This window comes from Pristiophorus japonicus, chromosome 13 (genome assembly GCF_044704955.1).
Source record: "Pristiophorus japonicus isolate sPriJap1 chromosome 13, sPriJap1.hap1, whole genome shotgun sequence".
Taxonomy (NCBI): domain Eukaryota; kingdom Metazoa; phylum Chordata; class Chondrichthyes; family Pristiophoridae; genus Pristiophorus; species Pristiophorus japonicus.
Window position 1 is genome coordinate 173,659,184 of NC_091989.1, and position 18,181 is coordinate 173,677,364.

Consider the following 18,181-nt stretch of genomic DNA (forward strand, 5'->3'; position numbering starts at 1 on the left):
TATCTCCAAGCTAATTTTGGATCCAACTTGCCATTTTGCCCTATATCCCATGGGCTTTAACCCTCATGACCAGTCTACCATGTGGGACCTTATCAAAAGCCTTGCTAAAGTCCAAAAATACTACATCGTACGCACTACCCTCATCGACCCTCTTGGTTACCTCCTCAAAAAATTCAATCAGATTAGTCAAACACGATCTTCCCTTAACAAATCCATGCTGATTGTCCCAATTAATCCTTGCCTTTCCAAATGCAGATTTATCCTGTTTTTTAGGATTTTTTCCAATAATTTTCCCACCAGAGATTAGGCTGACAGGCCTGTAATTACACGGCCTATCCCTTTTACCCTTATTAAACAAGGGTCATCATCATAGGCAGTCCCTCGGAATCGAGGAAGACTTGCTTCCACTCCTGAAGTGAGTTCTTAGGTGGCTGAACAGTCCAATACAAGAGCCACAGACTCTGTCACAAGTAGGGCAGATAGTCGTTGAGGGAATTGGTGGGTGGGACTGGTTTTCCGCACGCTCTTTCCGTTTGATTTCTGCACGCTCTCGGCGTTGAGACTCGAGGTGCTAAGCACCCTCCTGGATGCACTTCCTCCACTTAGGGCAGTCTTCGGCCAGTGACTTCAGGTGTCAGTGGGGATGTTGCACTTTATCAGGGAGGCTTTGACGGTGTCTTGTAGCGTTTCCTCTGCCCACCTTTGGCTCGTTTGCAGTGAAGGAGCTCCGAGTAGAGCACTTGCTTTGGGAGTCTCGTGTCTGGCATGCGGACTACGTGGCCTGCCCAGCGGAGCTGATCGAGTGTGGTCAGTGCTTCAACGCTGGGAATGTTAGCCTGAATGAGGACGCTGATGTTGGTGCGCCTGTCCTTCCCAGGGGATTTGTAGGATCTTGCGGAGACATCGTTGGTGATATTTCTCCAGAAATTTGAGGTGTCTACTGTACATGGTCCATGCCTCTGAGCCATACAGGAGGGCAGGTATTACTACAGCCCTGTATACCATGAGCTTGGTGACAGTTTTGAGGGCCTGGTCTTCAAACACTCTTTTCCTCAGGCGGCCGAAGGCTGCACTGGTGCACTGGAGGCGGTGTTGATCTCGTCATCGATGCCTGCTCTCGATAAGAGGCTCCCGAGATAAGGGAAGTGGTCCACGATGTCCAGGGCCGCTCCGTGGATCTTGATGACTGGGAGGCAGTGCTGTGCGGTGAGGACAGGCTAGTGGAGGACCTTTGTTTAGTGTAAGGCCCATGCTTTCGTACGCCTCAGTAAATACGTCGACTATGTCCTGGAGTGCAGCCTCTGTATGTGCGCAGATGCAGGCGTCGTCCGCGTACTGTAGCTCGACGACAGAGGTTGGGGTGGTCTTAGATCTGGCCTGGAGACCGCGCACGTTGAACAGGTTCCCACTGGTTTTGTAGTTTAGTTCCACTCCAGCGGGGAGCTTGTTGACTGTGAGGTGAAGCATGATGGTGAGAAAGATTGAGAAGAGGGTTGGGGCGATGACGCAGCCCTGTTTGACCCCGGTGTGGACGTGGGTTGGGTCTGTGATGGATCCGTTGGTAAGGATCACGGCAAAAATCATGTTCGTTGTGCCCCGCAGGGGACAAAATCCGCACTGTGACTCCGGCCATGGGAAGAAGTCGGTTGAGGAGGACTCTAGCGATGACTTTCCCAGTGGCTGATAGCAGGGAGATTCCTCTGTAGTTACCGCAGTCAGACTTGTCCCCTTTTTTGAAGATGGTCATGATCACTGCATCTCTGAGATCTCCCGGCATGCTCTCCTCCCTCCAGATGAGAGAGATGAGGTTGTGTATTCATGCCAGCAGTGCCTCTCTGCCATACTTCAATGCCTCAGCAGTGAGTCTGTCCGCACCCGTAGCCTTGTTGTTTTTAAGTTGTCTTATGGCTTTTTCTACCTCGTGCAGTGTTGGGGTCTCACTGAGGTGGTGGCGGGTAGCATGCTGCGGGATGGAGTCGAGAGCACTTGGGTCAAAGCCAGAGTCTCGATTGAGGAGATCTTCGAAGTGCTCCTTCCAGCGGGCCATGACTGCCTCGGTGTCCTTGATGAGTGTTTCCCCGTTCTTGGCCAGTAGTGGGGTGGGACCTTAGCTGTTTGGCCCATAGGTGGCCTTGACTGCGATGAAGAATCATCGCACATCATGGTTGTCAGCTAGCTGCTGTATCTCCTGTGCTTTCTCCATCCACCACCTGTTCTTTAGGTCCCGGGTTTTTTGTTGGACCTCAGCCTTGAGCCGTCTGTAATGCTGTTTTACTGCTCCCGCATTGGGTTGTTGTTTAAGGCTCAGAAATGCCCTGCACTTGCAATCTATTAGCTCTTGGATCTCCTGATCATTCTCATCAAACCAGTCCTGGTGTTTCCTGGTTGAGTGACCAAGTGTCTCTTTGCAGGTGCTGGTTATGGAGGCCTGGAGGGCAGACCAAGCACTGTGGGCACTCTCGGGCTTGCTACATAAAGTTCTCTTGAATGCATTTCAAGATTTCTGCACCCTCTATACCCTTCACACTAAATTTGTCCCAATCAATATTTGGATAGTTAAAATCCCCTACTATTACAACCCTCTGGTTTTTGGACTTCACAGTAATTTGCCTCCTCTATCTCCCTCCCACTGTTTGGGGGTCTATACACGCCCAGCAGTGTGATCGCCCCTTTTTTATTTTTCAATTCGACACATATGGCCTCATTTGATGATCCCTCTAACATATCATCCCTCCTCACCACTGTAATAGTTTCTTTAATCAGGAGCGCAACCCCCCACCCTTTTTACTTGATCTTGAAGGCCTCTATCAGGTCGCCCGTCAGTCTTCTCTCTTCTACCGAAAATAGCCCCAGCTTGTTCAATCTTACATGATATGTATAACCGCTCAGTTCTGGTATACAGATCAGGAAAGGGTGGACAGGCTGGGTCTCTTTTCTCTTGAAGGTAGAAGGCCGAGGGGTGACCTGATAGAGGTCTTTAAAATTATGAAAGGTTTTGATAGGGTGGATACAGAGAAAGAAAGAAAAGAAAGACTTGCATTTATATAGCGCCTTTCAGGACCACCGGGCATCTCAAAGCACTTTACAGTCAATGAAGTACTTTTGGAGTGTACTCACTGTTGTAATGTGGGAAACGTGGCAGACAATTTGCGCACAGCAAGCAGAGATATGATAATGACCAGATAACCTGTTTTTGTTATATTAATTGAGGGATAAATATCGGCCAAGACACCGGGATAACTCCCCTGCTCTTCTTCATAATAGTGCCATGGGATCTTTCATGTCACCTGAGAGAGCAGACGGGGCCTCTGTTAAACATCTCATCCAAAAGGCGGCACCTCTGACAATGCAGCACTCCTTCAGCACTGCACTGCAGTGTCAATCTAGATTTATGTGCTCAAGTCGCTGCAGTGGGACCTGAACCCACAACCTTCTGACCCACAGATGAGTGTGCTACCCACTGAACCACAGCAAAGAGAATGTTCCCACTTGTGGAGAAGAGCATAACTAGAGGCATCAATATAAGATAGTCACCAAGAAATCCAATAGGGAATTTAGAAGAAACTTCTCTAACCAGAGAATGATGAGAATGTGGAACTCGCTGCCACAGGGAGTGGTTGAAGTGAATAATATAGATGCATTTAAAGGGAGGCTAGACAAGCATATGAGGGAGAAGGGAATAGAGGGTTACGCTGATAGAGTTAGATGAGGAAAGATAGGAGGCAGCTCGAGTGGAGCATAAGGGCTGGTACGGACTGGTTGGGCTGAATGGCCTGTTTCTGTGCCGTATATCCTATGTAATCATTTTATAGTGCTTCAATATACTTTTTATAATATGGAGGCCAGAACTGCTCACAGTACGCCAAGTACAGTCTAACTAAGGTTCTTTAGGCTGCACGAAAGCATTTAAAAAAAATACAATTGAGCTGCAAGATGTCGAAACCTTCCAATGCTGCATTTAGGTGCAGGATGCGTGACATTTACTGAAAAAGTGTGTAAAATATCACGATGGAGAAGCAGAGTAGTTCTTTGCTGCCATCTAGTGGTCTTTGAGAGACCTGACGTGCAATGAAGGAGGAGGTGAGTAATTGCGTGGTGTTTACCATCACCATGACAACCAGGGCCACCAATCCTCAGGCAAGGTTTGCCATCCCAGCTCTTTCCCCTTCGGAGGACAGGCTGGCATTGACTGCTGTCTAAATAAGGGAGCAAATTGATTTTCTGAAAAAAAAAGACACGTTCAGAACACTTCTGCGAGAAAAAATGAATTCTTCTTTATCAAGGTAAAATGTCTCTAAATCTACATTCATAAATGTTGGCTTAGAATTGCGAAAAGCAGAAATGAGTGAGGGCGAGAAAGTGGGATTGTTGTCAGCCATTGATAAACATAACAACCCACACAGCTCCTGGTATCCAGGCAGCTGTGGACACAGAACCTGGGCAATTTAAGCAGCATTTATTTTTACAATACTTGCCTGTCAGGAGACCTATTTTAGTGCAGTGCCAGTCAGGACTTCTTAAAGGTTTGGTCATTAACAGGATCAACTCAACAACAATTTTGAGTCACCTTGCCAAGGCTGGGTCCGCCCTAGGGTTTTAATTATTTACTGTGCAACGGCTAATCCCAAGAAATTCTCCCCTCATGTTTCTGAATGTGTAAGAGAGAGATCTACCAAAGACTTGGCTGACAAAAGAGAGAAAACAAAAAGGAACCTTGATATTTTATTTCCGTACTTGAAGAGCATTCTTGGGCAAACTGCCACATTTGTCAGACGTGTGGGCAATGACATCACCGATAACATCACAAATCACTAAATCTTTTTATTTAGCTGCCGTTTGTTTTCTTTTCTCCTCTCAAAAGGCACTGCCTTTTGTGTCATGGGCAAGGGATGTGGGGAGTGGGGGGGAAGGGGGGGGGCATAAGGCAGTTTGTCATCCCCCTACCAATCTGGCCGAATCTAATTAGATATCCTGTATTGTATTTATTCATCACCATTCCTTCACCTGCGGTCTCTTTCTCCATCGCCACGTGATTTCAAGTCAGCCACACTGCTATTATCAAAAACAAAGGCATATACAGGTAATGCACCCATCAAATCAATAACAACAACAACTTATATTTATATAGGGAGTCAGGGATACAGAGAGTCGGGATAAATGGTTCATCTTGAGTTGGCAAGCAGTAACTAGTGGGGTGCTGGGACCCCAACTATTTACAATCTATATGAACGACTTGGAAGAAGGGACTGAGTGTAACGTAACCAAGTTTGCTGACGATACAAAGGTGGGAGGAAAAGCAGTGTGTGAAGAGGACACAAAAAATCTGCAAAAAGACATAGACAGGTTAAGTGAATGGGCAAAAATTTGGCAGATGGAGTAAATTTGTTGGAAAGTGTGAGGTCATGCACTTTGGCAGAAAAAAAATCAAAGAGCAAGTTATTATTTAAATGGAGAAAGATTGCAAAGTGCTGCAGTACAGCGGGACCTGGGGGTACTTGTGCATGAAACACAAAAGGATAGTATGCAGGGACAGCAAGTGATCAGGAAGGTCAATGGAATCTTAGCCTTTATTGCAAAGGGGATGGAGTATAAAAGCAGGGAAGTCTTGGTACAGTTATACAGGGTATTGGTGAGGCCACACCTGGAATAATGCGTGCAGTTTTGGTTTCCATATTTACGAAAGGTTATACTTGCTTTGGAGGCAGTTCAGAGAAGGTTCACTAGGTTGATCCCAGAGATGAGGGGGTTGACTTATGAGGAAAGGTTGAGTAGGTTGGGCCTCTACTCATTTGAATTCAGAAGAATGAGAGGTGATCTTATCGAAACGTATAAGATTATGAGGGGGCTTGACAAGGTGGATGCAGAGAGAATGTTTCCACTGATGGGGGAGACTAGAACTAGAGGGCATAATCTTAGAATAAGGGACCGCCCATTTAAAACTGAGATGAGGAGAAATTTCTTCTCAGAGGGTTGTAAATCTGTGGAATTCGCTGCCTCAGAGAGCTGTGGAAGCTGGGACATTGCATAAATTTAAGACAGAAATAGACAGTTTCTTAACCGATAAGGGAATAAGAGGTTATGGGGAGCGGGTAGGGAAGTGGAGCTGAGTCCATGATCAGATCAGCCATGATCTTATTGAATGGTGGAGCAGGCTCGAGGGACCGTATGGCCTAATCCTGCTCCTATTTCTTATGTTCTTATAGCATCTTTAATGTAGTAAAACGTCCCAAGGCGCTTCACAGGAGTACGAGAAGACAAAAAAAAAAGACACCGAGTCACACAAGAAGAAATTAGCGCAGGTGACCAAAAGCTTGGTCAAAGAGGTAGGTTTTGTCTTGAAGGAGGAAAGAGAGGTAGAGGGGCAGAGAGGTTTAGGCAGAGAGTTTCAGAGCTTAGGGCCTAGGCAACAAAAGGCACGTCCGACAATGGTTGAGCAGTTATAATCAGGGATGCTCAAGAGGCCAGGATTGGAGGAGCGCAGACATCTCGGGAGGGGTTGTGGGGCTGGAGGAGATTACAGAGGTAGGGAGGGGGCGAGACCATGGAGGGATTTGAAAACAAGGACAAGAATTTTGAAATCGAGGCGTTGCTTAACCGGGAGCCAATGTAGGTCAGCGAGCACAGGGAGTGATGGGTGAGAGGGATTTGGTGCGAGTTAGGACACGGGACAGCGAGCACAGGGGGTGATGGGTGAGCGGGATTTGGTGCGAGTTAGGACACGGGGCAGCGAGCACAGGGGGTGATGGGTGAGAGGGATTTGGTGCGAGTTAGGACACGGGCAGCCCAGTTTTGGATGAGCTCACATTACAACAGAGACTACACTTTAAAAAGTACTTCATTTGCTGTAAAGTGCTTTGGGACGTTTGGTGGTCGTGAAAGGCGCTGTATAAATTCAAATCTTTCTTTTTAATCTGTCCTAATATCCCCTTCTGCGGCTCGGTGTCAGATTCTGTGTGATACACTCCTCTGAAATGCCTTGGCACGTTTTAATGTGCTAAAGGCTATGTATAAACGCAAGTTGTTTTTTAAAAATATACAAACTGAAAAATATTAATACCAGCTACAGTCCCTTTGAGAGAGCATCAGTCTAGCAGACCTTATCTACAATTATTGAGTAAGCAGACCGTGACATCAGGCTCGAGGCTGGGGTTTAACGAGAACCAGAATAATAAGAAAATATTGAATGGACTGGCATCTTTCCTTTTCATCAAATCTGTAACAGAAATGGTTATTAAAGAGCTCCTGCTTGTATACCATAGCTAAATTTGGGACTTATCTGGAACTTCCTTCCTTAGTCAAAGGACCGTGGCCTCGCTCCAAATCTTCCCTCTTTCAAGTTAACCCTTTCCCTGCTGTTTTTACCTCTCTCTCTAATGTATCGGGGAGAGAGATTCAGCCACACCAACACTTACAACATAAATCAGGGGTAAATGTGGCCCAAGGCTCTCACTCGCTAGCTATTCAGTGACACCCCCATTGGACGGTGCTAATGTGGAAAGGACCAGACTGGGAGAATGGGGTGTGATCGAAACCTTTCCACAAAGTTGCTCGCCACTTTGCCCAGAGAAGACCAGAACCAACCTGCCATGGGTTTGACCATCATGGTGCGTTGTTGCTGGATCCAGATCGCAGTCTTTCCTCCCATCTCAGTTGTGTGAGCCATGGCTCAGTGGGCAGCACTCTCACCTCTAAGTCAGAAGGTTGTGGGTTCAAGTCCCACTCCAGGGACCTCAGCACAAAAATCTAGACTGACACTCCAGTGCAGTGATGAGGGAGTGCTGCCCTGTTGGTAGGTGCCATCTGTCGGATGAGATGTTAAACCGAGGCCCTGCCTGCTCTCTCAAGTGGATCTAAAAGATCCCATGGCACTATTTCGAAGAAGAGCAGGGGAGTTATCCCTGATGTTCTGGCCAATATTTATCCCTCAATCAATATAACAAAAAAAAACTGTTATGTATGCAACACTTTGTAATCAGCATTCTACCGCCACCAGAGGGCGCATCTGTTGGAGTCCCAAAGGATCCCAGCATCCCTTGGGAGCACTGTATATAAGCAGGCCCCCCATGCTGTACCAGCACTCTGGAGTTAGAAGGAAGAGACTAAGGTCACACGTACTCACATCTACAGTACTCAGTCACATTGCTTTATTAGAGACATAACAAAAACCATTGCTGTTTGTGGCCACATTTCCCACATTACAACAGTGACTACACTCCAAAAGTACTTCATTGGCTATAAAGCGCTTTGGGGCATTCGGTGATCGTGAAAGGCGCTATATAAATGCAAGTCTTTGTTTCTTTCTCATTTTCATCATCCTAAATTATTTCATGTGTTTAAAGATATGAGGGCTTTTTGGTAAGAGTAGACAGGGAAGAAACAGTTTCCACTGCCAGGAGGGACGATAACCAGAGGACACAGATTTAAGACAAGGACAAGAGAACCACGGGGGAGATGAGGAGACTTTTTTTCCCGCAGCGAGTTGTTATGATCTGGAATGTACCGTCTGAAGCTGATTCAATAGTCACTTTCAAAAGGGACTTGGGATATGTGCTTGATAAAAGGAAAAAAATGCAGGCGAGTAGGACTAGTTGGATAGCTCTTTCAAAGAGCTAGCACAGTAGGGGACAATAGCATAGTGGTCAAGTTACTGAACTAGTAATCCAGAGGCCTACAAAAATGATCTGGAGATGCGAGTTCAAATCCCACCATGGCAGCTGGGGAATTTAGAATCAGTTAATTAAATAAATCTGGAATTAAAAAGCAAGCACCTGTAAAGTTGCAGCATGGCAGGCCATTCGGCCCATCGAACCTTGCTGACTCTCAGCTTGCCCATTCCCTGTAGCCCAGCAAATGGTTTTTCTTCAATGGTGACCATATAAGTAACGGATTGTTGGAAAAACCCCAACTGGTTCACTGATGTCCTTTTAGGGAAGAAACTCGGACTGGCCTATATGTGACTCCACACCTGCAGCAACGTGGTTGACTCCTAACTGCCCTCTGAAATTGGCCTAGCAAGCCACTCGGTTTTACCAAAGCGTTACGACAAAGTCAGCACTGTGAGAGCACCTTCACCACACGGACTGCAGCGGTTCAAGGTGGCAGCTCACCACCAGCTTCTCGAGGGCAATTCGGGATGGGCAATAAATGCTGGCCTTGCCAGCGACGTATGCATCCTGTGAATGAATAAATTTTAAAAACAGACACGACGGGCTGAAAGGCCTCATTCGGCATTGTAAGACCCAATGATTCTATGAAAGCAGCTGATTCACGCTGGAGTACATTTCCTCAGATGCCGTGGGCCCTTGGTACCTCATCACCAAAGGGTCATTCTTCACACTGGCGCCTGAGCTGTGAGAGGTAGCAGCCTACTTGGCCATGAATGGCATCAATCGGGGCACCCAGTGTTGACCTCACTCTCATCCTCACCCACATGCATTTTCCAGCAGGAGTTACTTGGCCAGTGACCAAGAGCAAGAAAGCTGGTTGATATATTTTATCTCCTCACCCACCCAGCAATACTGGAGCCCATTGGAGCAACTGTTACATCGATAAGATCAGCTAACTCAGCACTGGCCAGGGATTGGCCTAGACTGAATGGATCATTGCTATACCAGGTGGTGCTTTTAACCACAAGGCCATTGGGGAAACTCTATCCAGAACCTACCTAATTGAATTTTTATTTATATAAACTGTTGCTTATGAAAGGAACGCTGTAATTTGCCGTTTAGGTCAGGTGGCTATTTAACAGATGTGACCAGCAATAGATGTTATCATGCACTGCCAAGGAAGAGATTCCAGTTGGCCACATGTGGGGCAAGGGAGTGGATGGGCTGGGAATCAGATTTGAAATATTTTTCTTCTCTCTGCCCTGCACGCAACAGAAGCGATTTCATAACTGGGGTAACCATAGGTTGTAACCCTGATGCTTAGTCTCAGTTTGAAAGAAAAAAGTGACTTGCATTTATATAGCGTCTTTCACGACCTCCGGATGTCCCAAAATTACCTTTACAGCCAATAAATTACCTTTTGAAGTGTGTAATGCAGGAAACGCAGCAGCCAATTTGCACACAGCAAACTCCCACAAACAGCAATGTGATAATGTCCAGATAACCTGTTTTTGTGATGTTGATTGAGTGATAAACATTGGCCAAGATACCCAGGAATAACTCCCTTACTGTTCTTTGAAATAGTTCCATGGGATCTTTTACATCCATCTGAGAGAGCCTCCGTTTAACATCTCATCTGAAAAACGGCACCTCCGACAGTGCCGTGCTCCCTCAGTGGAGTGTCAGCCTAGATTTTTGTGCTCAAGTCTCTGGAGTGGGACTTGAACCCACAACCTTCTGACTCTGAGGTGAGTGCGCTACCCACTGAGCCACAGCTCATGCCAGCTGGTATACAGAAGCCTTGGATTGAGTGTGTAAATCTCTGCTGGATTGTGCATTATGTGTTATAAACACTATTGCAACAACTCAGATTTGAGTACGTCTCAAGTAACCACAAACAAGGAAAGTGACCAGGAGGACAGGTTTGAATACAATATCTAGTTAAATATTCGAAACCGGTATTATCAAGCTTTTATCTAGGTGGGTTACATACCATGGACCCTGGGGGCTTAATGCTTAATGCTTAAATCCATGTTCTCATTAAGCTGTATATTTCTAAAGCTGTTGATGCAAAGTGATCAAAGTTTTCTTATTTAGGACTCTATTAGGCAACGGCAACAACAACAACTTGTATTTAGATAGTGCCTTTAACATAGTCCCAAGTCGCTTCGCAGGAGAGTCATAAAACAAACTTTGACACCGAGTCACGTAAGGAGACATTAGGGCAGACGACCATAAGCTTGGTTAAAGAAGTAGGTATTAAGAAACGTCTTGAAGGAAGAGAGAAGCAGAGAGGCGGAGAGGTTTAGGGAGGGAGTTCCAGAGCTTAGGGCCCAAGTGGCTGAAGGTACGGCCACCAATGGTGGAGTGATTGAAATCGGGGCTGCTCAGTAACAGCCCTTTCCAAATCTCTAGCTCAATGCACCTGATCTCGGCCACGCTGCTGTAGCGTGGGATGGAGCAATACTTCCTGGCTGCTTCTGTACATCTCACAACGGTGGGTTTCAGACCCCTCGGTGCAGCTGCCCCTTGGCCTGGCTGCGCTTAGGGCAGGAGTTGAAGAAAACCCCAAAAAGGAAAAGGGAAGATATCTTCAAGATTAAAAGCCGCAAAATCCCAATATCTAGTGCAGGATGCAAACTGCAAGAGGGAAAAATGCAAGTCTGATACTTCATTCAAATGCAGTAGAATTATGAAAACAGCAACAATTGTGACAAGCTTGAAGAAAAAAAAATTGCCTGGATAGGGGGAACGAGCGGGGGAGTGGGAGTAACTGGATGGCTCCTCAAAAAAGCCGGCGCAGACTCGATGGGTTGAAAGGTCTCCTTCTGTACTATTCTATGATTCTATTCTATGCTTGTGAGCACTTGTTGGAACAGAGACCCATTATAAGGGTGTGTGTATACGTGTGTGTGTGTGTGTGTGTGTGTGTGTGTGTGTGTGCGTGTGCGCGTATACGCGTGTGTGGCATCTACAAGGCACAAGTCAGGGGGTGATGGAATACTCTCCACTTGCCTGGATGAGTGCAACTCCACCAACATAAGAAGCTCAACACCATCCAGGGCAAAGCAGCCCGGTTGATTGGCACCCCATCTACCACCTTCATCATTGACTCCCTCCACCACCAGCGCACCGTCTCTGCAGTGTGTACCATCTACAAGATGCACTGCAGCAACTTGCCTAGGCTTCTTCGACGGCACCTCCCAAACCCGTGACCTCTACCACCTAGAAGAACAAGGGCAACAAGAGCATGGGATCACCACCACCTCCAAGTTCCCCTCCAAGTCACACACCATCCTGACTTGGAAATATATCGCCGTTCCTTCATAGTCACTGGGTCAAAATCCTGGCACCCCCTCCCTAACAGCCCTGTGGGAGCACCTTCACCACACGGACTGCAGCGGTTCAAGGTGACGGCTCAGCACCAACTTCTCAAGGGGCAATTAGGGATGGGCAATAAGTTCTGTCCTTGCCAGTGACAGCCACATCCCGTGAATGAATAAAAAAAAAACTCACAGCCTAGGCTCACGTGTGAACTGTGGCCAGTGGGGAGAGATTTCAGGGGGGGGGGGGGGTGTCTGTACCCCAGCAGGAGTTAGCATCTTCAGGAGGACATAAAGTTGAGAGAGGAAGGGTGGGAGGTCTAATTGTAGCATCAGACAACAAACCATTCAGCAAAGGGGTATAGAGTGCAAAACATCTGGCCTGGCTGAGTGAAGCCAAGCCCCCTTTGTTTCCAGCAAGCCTACACAGACACGAGCAAGCGAGATGGTGCAGGGGGTAGGTGGATCAATGTAGCAGCTCCCTATTACTGCAGGTACTTAACAGCCACAAGTGAGCTCAGCTGACTGGCTGCCAAGTGGAAAAGCAATTAAGAACTCATCAGGCTCTGAGCCGAGGGGGACCCAGAGCGAGGTAAATAAATAGAGAATGTTAATCAAATTGTACATTATAATAATTATGTATTTGAACTAATGCATCCCTTGTAAAATAGCACAATCAATTATTTAAGAGAATGCTGAAAGACATTTTTGGGCTACTTCTTGTAAATTTAATTTGTAGCAATAGGAGCCAAGATGCAATCAAACAGCATAGAAAACCCTACAATGGTACAACCAAATCATGCAGTCCGAGGGTGCATGTTCTAGCTACCCGTTTTATAATAACCTCTGTTGACCCCTGTACTTGGCCGCCCCCCCCCTTCCCCACCCCACCTCCACAGCCCACCCCCACCACATCATTCTTGGAGGGCTCGACAGGGTAGAGGCTGAGAGGCTGTTTCCCCTGGCTGGAGAGTCCAGAACTGGGGGTCATAGTCTCAGGATAAGGGGTCGACCATTTAAGACTGAAATGAGGAGAAAATTCTTCACTCAGATGGTTTTGAATCTTTGGAATTCTCTACCCCAGAGGGCTGTGGAGGCTGGGTCGTTCAGTATATTCAAGACAGCGAATGATATTTTCTTGGGCACTAACGGAATCGAGGGATAAGGAGATAAGGCAGGAAATTGAAGTTGAGGTAAAAGATTAGTCATGATATTGAATGGCAGATGAAGGGGAAAATAGGAAGGCTTCTCTTCCCTCGAGCGGACCCTTTGATATAAAGGGTCGACGCTCATCCCAACCCGCGTAGCGGTCCTCGAAGTATTAGACAAGACGGATGGCAAGGTATAACAATCTTTAATTACAGATGTCCGGGAACACTTCTCATCACAGCCACCTGTGAGTGGAGATGTTCACTGGATAGCAAAATTGTACATCATTTATAGACCTCTTCGCCCCCCGGTACGACCTCCCTCGATCTCTAATTGGGTTACCTTATTAGTAATATTTTGGATTGACAGACCAAGATCTCAAGACAACCTTTAGACCTTAACTGGGATGACCTCATTGGGTTAGAATTTGCTGATCATATGTAGCTCCTAAAAGCCTGTTTAGAGTCTTTTCACAGAGTCTTATCGGTATCTGTTTAGAGTCTTCCATGGTGGTCTTATCTTGTCGGACTGGACGTACCTTAATGTTATCTAGTGTTTTGGTACATCAATGTTGAATCAGAGGCCTCTGGGTCCTTGGTGCTGGAATATGTTAGAATGTGAGGTCAGTCACAGACCTTCTGTCCCTTTTGCTGGACCAATGTAGAAGCCGGCACTTTAAACCTTATTTCGCTTATGCCCCTAATGCCAATTTGCTCTTACAGCGGAGCAGGCTTGAGGGACCGTATAGCCTATTTCTATTTCTAGAAAAATCTTTATAATGCCAAATATCATCTTGTTTTCATCTGCCTTAAAAAAAAACCTACGCCCTCCTTAGTGGACTGTAAGGTTTATTCCAGTCAAATGGGTTGGAAAAAAGCACTTTTGGTCCATTCAGAAGAAGCAACAACAACTTGTATTTGTATAGCACCTTTAACGTAGTAAAACGTCCCAAGGCGCTTCACAGGAGCGTTATGAAACAAAATTTGACACTGAGCCACACAAGCAGAGATTAGAGCAGATGATCCAAAGCTTGGTCAAAGAGGTAGGATTTAAAAGAAGCGTCTTAAAAGGAGCAGAGAGGTAGAGAGACGGAGAGGTTTAGGGAGGGAATTCCAGAGCTTGGGGCCCAGGCAGCTGAAGGCACAGCCACCAATGGTGGAGCGATGACAATCGGGGATGTGTAAGAGACCAGAATAAAAGAATTAATTTTGACCTTGTATTACTTTAAGCTTGTGGGTTTTTTTTCATTAAAATGCAATATTAGCAAAAAGTATTAGTTAACGTTCCTGTAACTATTTTGTGAAACAATGGAAGTAAATGATGTAAATGGACGGGGCCAGGTTTATTGGCCGAGCCATCCGTTTCCATTATTTTTGTTTCACTTTTCAGACTTTCCTGCGAATTTCCTTTTATTTGTCAGCTTTTTTCTCGGTTGTAGGTTACTTTCTCCCCTCCTCACCCTCTTGGTTACATGTATACCTCAGGTCAGGCATCCAAAATGGCAAATCTTTGCCAAGCAATGTCCCCTCAGCAGTGATCCACGTGAGATTAGAATAAAGTTCCAGTTAGTCAGGTGCTCGTGAATATAAATGAAGTTATTTAAGTTTAGAACAGAGGTGATGCTTAGAGGTATCTTTGTAGCAAATCCTGTCGTGCTTCATTTTGAGGGAGGGAGTGGGGAAAAGAAAGACAGACTTGGATTTATATAGCGCCTTTCACAACCACCGGGCATCTCAAAATGCTTTATCGTCAATGAAGTACTTTTAGAGTATAGCCACTGTTGTAATGTGGGAGACGCAGCTTCCAATTTGTGCACAGCAAGCTCCCACAAACAGCAACGTGATAATGAGCAGATAATTTGTTTTTTTTGTTATGTCGGTTGAGGTATTTGAGTCCTTCTTTAAAAGTCACCGAAGACCAACAAATCAACATAAGAACATAAGATAAGAATTAGGAGCAGGGGTAGGTCATTTGGCCCACTCGAGCCTGCTCCACCATTCAGTGAGATCATGTCTGATCTTCTACCTCAACTCCACTTGCCTGCACTATCCCCATATCCCTTGATTTCCTTAATATCCAAACAGTCATAACTGTTTTGTGGTGGGACAAAGTGAGCTTGTTAACAAAAGTGAATAATAGCCAGAGCATAGAGCTATATGAAGAGCTTGTTCTGGGGTATGTGGGAATCAGTCAGAGGTAGATGGAGACTTGGGGTTCCATCTCAAAATGTGACAGTTGTGGCTCAGTGGGTAGCACTGAATCAGAAGGTTGTGGGTTCAAGTCCGACTCCAGAGCCTTGAGCACAAAAATCTAGGCTGACACTCCAGTGCAGTGCTAAGACAGAGGTGCCGTCTTTCAGAAGAAACATTAAATCAAAGCCCTCTCTCAGGTGGACATAAACGATCCTATGGCACTTCTTTCAAGTGTCCTTGCCAGTATTTATCTCTCAAATCAACATCACTCCAAAAAAAAACTCAGGTGATCTGGTCATTGTCACATTGCTGTTTGTGGGAGCTGTTGCGTTTTCTATATTACAACAGTGACTACATTTCAAAAAGTACTTCATTGGCACTTTGGGATGTCCGGTGGTCATGAAAGGCGCTATATAAATGCAAGTCTTTCTTTCATCCATTGATTTCAAGAGGCCAGCTGAAAGGCTAACAAATGAGTAATGGAAACAAACAAGAAATTGAAGACTTGGCTCAATCTGAAATTTCCATCAGCAAAGAGGGATGGTAACTGATCTCGCCCAGCATCATTCCACGACCAATATTCAGATCTGGCTGGGTTTCTATTCTCGAGTTTCCTAGTTAATACCTTCCTGCCTCTCGATTTCTCACAATATTATCTGGAATTGCTGCTCTCCGTACGCAGTGCTCTCCTCTTTTCATTTTTATTTTATAAAGGGATGCTCAGGTCAAGATCATGGAAGGTACAGTGTGCAATGCAGAGAAGTACCTTGGCCAGTTCTGCACTTTGCTGGCTTCCTACACTCGGAAGAATGCCAGACTGAGAGACAAGGTTGACCTGCTGATCAAACAGATCATGGACTTTGCAAACACCGAGAACCCAGAGATGCAACGATGCCTCAAGGACTTTGGAGAGGAGTTGTCCAAAATTCAGGACTATCGACAGGCAGAGGTAGAAACGTTCACTGAAAAGACCATGTTCACGGACGTGGTCAATATAGTTTGTGATTTTTTTTGTACCATGTTGTATGCAAAACACTCATCGGGAGGGGCGTGAAGGATTACAAGTTAATGTTTGTTACTTATTGCATACATTATTACGTACTGGAAACACAACGATGTTAGTCTGACAGTTTGCTATAATATTGCCTGTTATTCATAGTTTTAAAGTAATCACGTTTTCTTCAATCGGCACCTTACCCGGGTCAAACAGGGAGGCAGACTACATGTAGGCAATTGTTGCTTTCTGAGAACTAACCCAGAGGTGCTTTAGGAAACTCCTATTGAGATATATTTTTTTACCTTCATTCTGAGGAGGGGAGGGGCCAGCATTGGAGGCACTGGGCATTTACTCAGCATCATCCTAACTATCATGGACAGCTCAGCTGAAATCAGGAACTCATGGTGTGGGGAGCTGTTGACATCCCACTCCATGGTGGAGGACATGCAAGCTCTAATGCAGGGGTTGGCCAAGCTTTTTTGTCTTTATGAGTGTACAGATTCTTGGAGGCAATATAAAGTTTAAATCCATGCTCCGATTAGTTTGCATTTTGTTATATATGTAAACTTGTATAAACCTTGTACAGCCACTAGAGGGCTCAACCTTTGGATTCCAAGGGATCCCACAATCCCTTGGGAGCACAGGTACTTAAGGAAGCCTTACAGGCTGGAGAGGCACTCTGGAGACCTGCAATAAAAGACTGTCACACTTTACTTTGAGCTCACAGTATCCAGTCAGACTCTTTATTCATACATAACACATATATCTCAAGTTGCTGATACCAACAGAGTAAGTGTTCCAATTTAGGGCTCCTCCACCAGTGAGGCAACAGTGATAGTAAAAGTACCAAACTCCCAGACCAATAACACTCGAACCGCACTAACCAGGGAAGATACAAACACAAATAGGATTTATTTGCCAGAGTTTCAGCAATTTTTACTACAAGTTTAAAAGCATTCATTCCAATTCATCTACAGGAAATTGTTTCAGGATTAGAAACAAAGTCAGTTTTTAAAATTATTATTCATTCACGGGATGTTGGTATCATTGGCAAAGCTAGCGTTTATTGCCCATCCCTAATTACCCTCAACATGGCAGCGGTGAGCGGCCTTTTTGACAACAGAGTGGCTTGCTGGGCCATTTCAGAGGGCAGTTAAGAATCATTGCTGTGTCTCTGGAGTCACATAGGCCCAGATCAGGCAAAGACAGCAGGTTTCCTTCCCTTAAGGACATGAGTGAACCAGATGGGTTTTTGCGACAATCTGGTAATTTCATGGTCAACCATTACTGATACTAATTTTTTATTCCAGATTTAGTTAATTTACTGGATTTAAATTCCCCAGCTGCCGTTGTAGGGTTTGAACTCGTGTCTCCCAATCATTAGTGCAGGCCGCTGGATTACTGGTACCGTTCCCATTTTAGGTGATGCTCAGTACCTGCAATCAATACCATACCTTCAGAATGAAGAATTAATATAAATTTATTTGAAATAATATTGGAGAAATAACATGAGAGTGCAAGAGTAGCAAGTCAACCTTCCATTTTGCTTAACAGAACTTCATCTTGTCATTTTTGTTAATTCATCACATCACTAACATTCAAATAACGAGAGAAAAATAAGCCCCAATGTTGGAAATTGAGAATAAGTGTTGAAAGATGTCCATAGGCCATTCAACATCTGAAAGAGAAAGGTTAATGGTTCAGATGGAACCTGATGTTCTGATGAAGGACTCCAGCCAAAACATCAACCTGTCCTTTCTCCTTCAGATACTAACTGACGTGTTGTGCATTTCCAGTATTTTGATACAAAGCCTTGAAGTCCATTTGTCTTCAACTTCAGAAGACTGCATCTCAGTTCCCTTACATCAGATCTCCACTAATGTTGACATATTCAGCACTTAAAAACATTTTTAT

The 18,181-nt window shown here is 45.4% G+C and overlaps 1 protein-coding gene across 1 annotated transcript in view; it reads left to right on the top strand.

The window, feature by feature from the left end:
• Nucleotides 1–4,159: 4,159 nt before the first annotated feature.
• Nucleotides 4,160–18,181, top strand: part of LOC139278355 (CBY1-interacting BAR domain-containing protein 2-like) — a 59,192-nt gene continuing 45,170 nt past the window's right edge. The window contains exons 1-2 of the mRNA XM_070897025.1: nucleotides 4,160–4,283; nucleotides 15,985–16,219. Coding sequence (XP_070753126.1) covers nucleotides 4,264–4,283; nucleotides 15,985–16,219 — 255 coding nt within the window. The 5' untranslated portion in view covers nucleotides 4,160–4,263. The remainder of the gene's footprint in view (nucleotides 4,284–15,984; nucleotides 16,220–18,181) is intronic.